At 43.7% G+C, this 8,373-nt stretch overlaps 1 protein-coding gene across 1 annotated transcript in view; it reads right to left on the bottom strand.

Moving 5' to 3' along the window:
- Positions 1-1,295: 1,295 nt before the first annotated feature.
- LOC309361646 (annexin A6-like) overlaps positions 1,296-8,373 on the bottom strand; it is a 21,394-nt gene continuing 14,316 nt past the window's right edge. Inside the window, exons 5-10 of the mRNA XM_081896722.1 lie at positions 7,861-7,878; positions 5,970-6,063; positions 5,452-5,547; positions 3,176-3,234; positions 2,431-2,553; positions 1,296-1,682 (exon numbers count right to left, since the gene is read on the bottom strand). Of these exons, the coding sequence (XP_081752848.1) occupies positions 1,623-1,682; positions 2,431-2,553; positions 3,176-3,234; positions 5,452-5,547; positions 5,970-6,063; positions 7,861-7,878 (450 nt within the window). The 3' untranslated portion in view covers positions 1,296-1,622. The remainder of the gene's footprint in view (positions 1,683-2,430; positions 2,554-3,175; positions 3,235-5,451; positions 5,548-5,969; positions 6,064-7,860; positions 7,879-8,373) is intronic.

Consider the following 8,373-nt stretch of genomic DNA (forward strand, 5'->3'; position numbering starts at 1 on the left):
AGCGTAACCCACCTCAAAAAGTTGCTGTGAGGATAAAATGGGGGAGGGAGTGGTGTTTGGGAGGAGAGTGGTGTATGGTCCCCTTTCTGGACCACCTCAGTCTAGGAAGCTGAGGAAGAAATGAGCGAGAGCACCATCTTGGCCCATGCTTCAAGCCCCCTTAGTTCATTGAGAGGTCTGTGACCCCCCCCCCGTTGTTCTTGCAAGCAGATTTAGAGGCCTTCACAAACAAAAGTCTTCCACATTGGGCCTTCACGTGGTCATAAGTAACTTTTCTAAAGCCTTCTGCCCAAATGAAAACCGGAAATGGGATAAGGATGAGCTGAATATATTATTATGCATGCAGCTTGGGGAAAATCCTCATGTGCAAGAACAAATATTTCAAGCTTATGGTTTCTGGTGGAAACTGAGGTCATGTTGTGAGTGATTCTACAGCTGGGCCTCAGGCCAGAACAAATAAAATAATCAGCAAGCCACTTACAAGCCTCTTTGTTGACTCTTCCTAGCTTTGGAAAGCTCCTGTACATTTGCTGTTTTATCGAGTAACTTGAATATCATGCTTATCTTGTTGGTAAATGAGAGTCCGGCCAGCTAATTGCTTGAGGGAACTGAACTCACACAAGCAAAATACTGGTGCTTAGAACGGCTTCATTAAAAGCAACCATTTAAATGTGGGTATGTAAAATATACAGTTCTTATTTATGATGACAATTCTGTGAGGGTCTGTCACTATTATCCCCTGCCCCTCCCTGACACACAGAATCTAACTGGAGAGGTACTAAAAATAATAATAATAATCAAGTCTTCTTAATTCTCAAAAAGATGCTGATGAATTTTCATGAGGACTTTGTAATTTTTTTAAAAAAAAAGTGATGTGGAAACGTGGAGAAAGAATGAAAAAACGAGAAACTGAAACATACCAACTGGCTCACTGCAAGCTGATGGGGGCGGAGCTCTTCTCTTCTCCAGGCTTGGGAGACAGGTCAGGTCTCATCTCTGCCACACTAAGCTTTGGAGACTCAAAAGCAGAGAAGAGCCATATTGCCTTCAAGTTTCTCTGATGTCCAGTGTAAGGAAACTAGGCCCCAAATATCATTCATTTTGTGTTGTGTAAGGCAGTTGCCCAACTCAAGAGAGGGTCACCACTTGTGACTTCACAGTTGTGAACTGCTACATAGGAACTATGTGAGTGAGAGCTTTTTGCACGCCCAGCACCTTACTGACAATTAGTGTCTTTTGTTTACATGTTCTCTTCGAACAACAGAAGAGGGAAAAAGCAGACCAGAGCCTTCCAGTGGCCAGCAACGTGTAACATTTTATTTCTTTGGTTTAAAATACCTATAACAGTGCTACTTCATTGGACTTGTGTACATTACTTAGTTTTGCACCAGTTTAGACAACTCTCCCACTCACTGGACTGAGCAATCCCCGTGGTCTTTGTTGTTTGCAGTGTTAAGCTCTTCTGCAATATCTTCCCCCCTCCCAGCCAATGTGAATCTTCTCAGTGGATCCAAAACATCCCCTGATGCTTCTAAAAGCAACAGTGATATATCTAGGCTACACATATGCGAGTGACGCCGGCACAGACATGAGGACGAGCTTCCACAAGAGTCACCTGCTGGTTACTTTTCTTCCCCACAAATGGCTAGCAAGGCTTTGCGGTAATCTCCAGAGGTGTCCTTCTGCAAAAAGAAAGGAAGACAAAATGAAAACCAGAAATGCCTACAAGTGATCAGCCTCACTGGTAAATCGGAGGGTATAGAAACTTAAAAATGATCTTTTTAAGGCAACTCCAACATGTGTCTTTTGATGTATCTACACTGCAGCCTTTAAATGGATTTAACTATCATTACTTTGTGCCGGAGAAGCCCCAAACTACTAGGACTCTTTAGCATAAGCTGTAACTATTAAGATAGCATAAAATGATATCATTTCTTAATGTGGATGTTATATTGCCTTTAGCATCTCCTTAATGTCGTTTGCTGGTGAGTTATTCTTCAAAGAAACCTGAAGGGCCGCTTTTGAAGGTTACAGTTTTGCTCATTCTCTGTCTAGGAAAAAGCCCAGGTAATTTTGGAAGTGTACAAGCACATTGATCAGGCACCTGCTACTCATAGCAGCTGTCTGATTAGATGCTATCGTGGTAAAGCACATATGCCCATATGCGTCAAATTTTAGTCTACGGTTGTTCTTACAGGAAGACACATCTCTATGGAGGAAATTCTAATGGTGTGAAGCAGTCTTACTATGACTGCACATTCTTTTTGCCACCTATGCTTGGGTGGAACATTCACCTGGTATGAACAGGCTGCTGTGAGTACAGCCAGTCGAAGATGTACATGAAACAAATCATAAAGGTCAGCACAGCTCACTGCACACAAACATGAGGTTCTGGTTTTTGTGCTGGCAAAAACCAGAACCTCTCATTACCTCGATCATGTGATAGAGAGATTTGTCATAAATATCCCAAAATTCACGCCGGATGTTGAGCAGATCAATTTCACTCCTTGAGACAATAATCCTGATAAGAGTTCGGTCGTCTGTGCCAGCACCCTTGGGAGATCAAAAAACCAGTAAGAATTTATTTATTTTTTTAAAGAGAGAGCAAGGGCAGGAAGTGAGGGGACTTTCCCGCACATTGCTATCAGCAAAATATTCTGAAAAGGTGGCAACCAGCTCTATCAACCAGAGGTAGAGTGCTTTTGTTTACAGTGATACTTGGCAGATGGTAGAATGGGAGCTTCATGCTCTGTTCTGCTAATGAACATCAGCATTGAGAGATGAGCTGGTGCTGGGCACATACCAATGCCGCCTCAGGTTGTTGCTGCTACCCCACGCAACCTCTTTAGAGCAAAGCTCTATATTTGAAATGGGAGAACGATGCAAGCCTTTAGCACTGTGACTCTCATTGCTGCATCTGTTTCACTGACAAATTCTCCAAATTGACTCCCTTCGAACAAGCAACAGACTATTTGCTGAAGGGGCCTCCTGATTGTTTCAGTGAATCACAAGCAGGAATTAGCCATCCCTGGCCTTCTCAAATGCAGGTCCGTTCAGGAAACCACCCCAACTCCTACTTTGCAATCAGATGCTTATTATTGTAATTAAAAAGCTTCTGATCTAGCCTTCCCTTTCCTGGTGAGAGTCAAAACAGCAAAGGGAATGTAGTTTTTACCTTCATGGACTTGTACAGCTTGTCGGCAAAGAAAGCTTGCTTGTTCTTGACACTCCGCACTTGAAAGGAAGAGCAGTGCAACATGAAAACATTGTACAGGAAGTCCCATCTCAATCAACCCCCACACCCATGTTTTTAAAGAGCTACAGTGTCTCAGGTTGCTTTTTTGGTTTGTCTGTAGAAAGAAAGGAGTGGAGAGGAAAAGACAGCACTTGGAAAGCACCCCCCCCCCAATTACTGTATTGAAACAAGATGAATTTTAACAGGGAGAAATGTAAAGTATTGCACTTGGGCAAAAAAAATGAGAGGCACAAATACAAGATGGGTGACACCTGGCTTGAGAGCAGTACATGTGAAAAGGATCTAGGAGTCTTGGTTGACCACAAACTTGACATGAGCCAACAGTGTGACGCGGCAGCTAAAAAAGCCAATGCAATTCTGGGCTGCATCAATAGGAGTATAGCATCTAGATAAAGGGAAGTAATAGTGCCACTGTATTCTGCTCTGGTCAGACCTCACCTGAAGTACTGTGTCCAGTTCTGGGCACCACAGTTCAAGAAGGACACTGACAAACTGGAATGTGTCCAGAGGAGGGCAACCAAAATGGTCAAAGGCCTGGAAATGATGCCTTATGAGGAACGGCTAAGGGAGCTGGGCATGTTTAGCCTGGAGAAGAGGAGGTTAAGGGGTGATATGATAGCCATGTTCAAATATATAAAAGGATGTCACATAGAGGAGGGAGAAAGGTTGTTTTCTGCTGCTCCAGAAAAGCGGACACGGAGCAATGGATCCAAACTACAAGAAAGAAGATTCCACCTAAACATTAGGAAGAACTTCCTGACAGTAAGAGCTCTTCGACAGTGGAATTTGCTGCCAAGGAGTGTGGTGGAGTCTCCTTCTTTGGAGGTCTTTAAGCAGAGGCTTGACAACCATATGTCAGGAGTGCTCTGATGGTGTTTCCTGCTTGGCAGGGGGTTGGACTCGATGGCCCTTGTGGTCTCTTCCAACTCTATGATTCTATGATTCTATGAATGTCCAAATTTGGTCGACAGGGTGGGAGAAATGGTTCATGTTTGCTGTCTGGGTCAATCACAGATGGATGTAGGTTTCTAGAGCCCAGGTTTGCAAGCAGAGGGCTCTAAATGTATAGTGTGGTTGCCTCATCTCCATTAAAGAAAAAAACCATATATATTTTTTGAAAAACTGCACATGATTCTGTTGTTTGCAGTAGGAGGAAAGCCATATGGATGGTTGGGTAGCCACTTCCTGCTCTGTGAGGGAATTGCAAAATTTAAGTGTGCAAGGATGTTGCAAAATGTTTTAACTATGCAGCAAGGGGCAATGCATCCAGCAGGTGTTGCTTCTCTCATGACTGTTCTCCAGGCTTCTTGTCTATCCAGCATCCTTCTCTGGACACCACTGGAGGGGATCTCTGGGTCTGTAGTGAATTCAACAGGCCCACTAACACGCTACAAGATGACTAGAGAAGCAGCCATTGAAGAAGCCACATTCGAGCTCAGTGGTGGCAAAGCTCGCAGCGGGTGGCAGCCATTTCCTGTTAGTCTTGGTGAAGGTACATTTTTAAAAGTCTGTTCAGGATAACAAGATTGCAGGCAGGTCAGCCAGCCTGAGGGAATCAACATACTGCAACCAAGCAGAAAATCGCTGAAAAAGAGAGATAGTGCTTGAAGCCTCTAAGACCTATATGACATACGGCTGAGCCATGCCAAAGGTTACGGTGTCAGTGAGATCCTATTCACTGATTCTATCTAACAGCCAAGTCTCAGCCAAAGGTGTTTGAAATCTGCACAGCAATCTCCAAGAGCAAGTTTCTAGATCTCAAAGCTGTACAAAAAAAAAGGCTGGAAACATGCAGACAAATGTTGGTAAAGGTGCATAGTGTGCCAACATAAGATTTCAGCTGGTTAGGAGGCATCCCACATACCACTCCTTCCTCAGCAGGCCAATAGCTAAGTCCCCACTGGATACATAGCAAGTCACCCATATAGCCTCTCTTAGACATTAATACCATTCACTGGAATAGCTGAATTCTGTGAAATACTTTATTTTTAACATTTTTATTTATTAAATTTGTATACTGCCTATACCCATAGATCTCAGGGCAGTTTACAATATTATAAAAAAATTGGTTGATTGTTGAGGTGGACTAGTTGCAAGAGCAAGTTCGGCAGGGCAAGGTTTGCTGAAGTCCACACTCAATGTGCAAGGAAAGCACAAACCTCTTTTTTTTTTACGCCCGTGCAAGAGACACTCACCAATGGCTAAAAAGACGTCGCGCACATCTCCAGACATCCGCTTGTTGATGGCATGTGCCACATCATGGTTCGTCATCTTAACAAACTCCTGGAAGACTACAAGGATTGAAGGTAGAGAATAAGAAATCAGAACCCTCTACGGTTTTGGAATGACCTAAAAGCTAAGCTACAGTGTGTTAGGCAAGGTCAAGTATGTCCAAGGGCGATTAGGTGCTGTCACAGGGAAGTATCAAATATCAAGATGTTCTACAGAAAAGTACAGTTAGTGAAACAAACCTCCTAACCCTGAATTCCATCAGAGGAGCAGGTGTTCTTGAGCTAAAGGAGAATTTCTTTCTTTCTTTTTTGTAGCACAACAATTGCATCAGCAGCCTCTTTCCTTCAGAGCCCCTGAGGAGGTAATAGTTGCCCTTTTCCAAACTACAATAACACGGCCTGAGAAAGGTCAGGTCAATGAGTCTGCATCTAGGCACGGGCTCCACAACATTCAACAAACACACCACTCCCTCCCTTTTTACCTCTCCGGAGCTGGGGGTAGCTCTGCGTACACAAGATGGTCATGAAGCGTGTCTCCAGAGATGTCGAATCATCACCGGAAACATCGGACAATTTCTGCGAAACCAAAGAAGATTGAAGGGATGGGGAAGAACAGCAAAGGATACAGGCTAGTGAAATATATTCCTTTTGATTCCTGAGAGCCTATATACCAGTGCATTCCTGTAAGAAGGTTGCTATGTATTCCTCCATTAATATGACAGCAAAGATTGTGAAAGCAGCTCAGCAAAAGCTTCTGTGACTATTATGAGAAGGCTGGCAACAAGTAGAAGTCTGCCCAAGTAGGATTCTCTCTCCAAGTGTACTAAACATATTGCCATTTGAGCTGATCCAGTGAGAGATCACCATCAGGCTCAAAAAGGTTCCATGTGACTATGACTGAGAGACACTCCCTAATCATTAGGGCTCTGACAGGCCTCTCCATTTGGCCTGCAAGGCTGTTTTGGTTAAGCCACATATTGGTCCTACACAAGGAGGCATATAGGACATCAAGTGTGGGGCAGGTAACAAGATGCAGGTGGGCTAAAAGGGGGGCTGTAGTTGATCGGAATACCTGAAAAGTCCCATGCAGGGCACTTTGCAAGCCTTGACAATCCACTTTTTGTTGGAAGTTTGCAGAGCAATGTGCCTTTGCCCACATGCAGCAATGATGTCAGGTGACTGACTTGTCAAACTTGGCCTGTGGTGGTGAGGGAAATGTGGCAAGCCAGACAGATCCAGTTCCCCACTCCTGGCCTAATGGGTCTATAACAGAAGACACCCCTCACCCTCGAGAAGCTTATGAACACCTCAAGGCTATATGTAACTCTAACATCTTTTCCTACTCCTAAACAGACAACTCAGCTGGTTTTTTAAAATTTTGCCACAACAGGTAAAAAAGGAGGTCATATTTTGCATTGTCACCTGTGGGACATTAACACAGAGAAATAGCAACCATTTCTTCCTAAACACCAAAAAAGGTTGCATGAAACTGCCCTTTGACAATAAATACATGCAACAATGCAATGACAATTCATCTTCCCATGTGCTTCATATGTAGTGAGAAATGTACAGCACATCTAATGGCACTCTTATGTTTTGGAACACTTAGCAGGTCACTAACAATTTCCTCAATTGCTTTTAATTGTCCTCCCTGTGCAGTTAATTAGTTATTATGCAAACTTTTGACATTCTCTGCTCCTCTCTGGCTACTTTAAGAAGCATTCCCCCTCCTTTGCCTTCCCAGTTTTGCAGGCGAGAAGTCAGGCCTAAACAAGCCAACAGTAGATTTTTTATAATTTATCCTGCCCCACTACTGTAAGGGAATGTTTTCAGGTTATCTTTGGTTGGAGAGCCAGATGAATACAGGCAGTAGGGTAGGCCCAACAGCCAGTGAGATATGGGCTAAGATGGGTTTGGCAAACCTCAGAGTGGCCATGTGCCCAACTCTAAGCAGAAGACATTCCTCCCTTTGAAGGGCTGTCAAGGGACAGTTTGCTGTTTTAAGAGCTGACCAACATAAGCCTACTTTAAAAGGTAAAGAGCCCAAAAAAGGAAAGCAGGAGGAGCCTTGAAGCTTCCCATTAGCCGTTAGCAGCTGGACAGCAATGTGAGTCTGCACAAAGCTCACCTGACCACAGTCTTCCCACTATGGCAAGATGTATTGCACTTCTATTTAAATCTTCAGCAATTTTGCATCTATATGTACATATAAATTACCAAATGCACATTTTGTGCGAAGTCAAGTCCTCATTTTTGACAGTGCACAAGTGGTCACTCTAAAAAACCTCCCTGTGATTTGGAAGGCACTGTTGTATGAGTTCACCCCATGACTCCTGAATAAAGTGTCAAACAACAAAAATGGCAGGCACTCACCAGGGTTTCAGCAACAACCTGACAACAGAGAGAAAGAGGGAGAGAGAGAGGAAGGCAACAGGGTCAGAGATAGGCGTGTGCAGCACTTTCTTAGGATTTCATAGATTAAAAACAGGGTCATTCTAATCTCTCAAGCCAAGATCTTCAGGCTCCTGAAAAGTGGCAGCAGATTCATTTCTCAGACCATGTGCAGCCCTTCTGATATTTTTATGTGTCCAATTAAACGCCTAAATGAAAAATATATCCCTTTGTTCAGAAAAAGTATATCTGCCAATGCTCAGATGTGGAAGAGGGTCAAAAAGAGAATGGAAAAGGAAAGGGAAACATATCTGCAAAGGACCTTTGGCCTGGGGTAAAGAATGTTCTAATCACATACACATGCACACATACGCCCAGTTTCGCAAGACTTCAAGGACACAAGGTCTGTGCCCCAAGGAGCTTCCAGAGAGGGGGGACAAGCCAAAGATGGACCAAGAATTGTGGGGAAAGAGAACATTCAGTACTGGAGCAGAA

The sequence above is a fragment of the Podarcis melisellensis genome (genome assembly GCF_964234715.1).
Source record: "Podarcis melisellensis genome assembly, chromosome: 2".
Lineage (NCBI taxonomy): Eukaryota > Metazoa > Chordata > Lepidosauria > Squamata > Lacertidae > Podarcis > Podarcis melisellensis.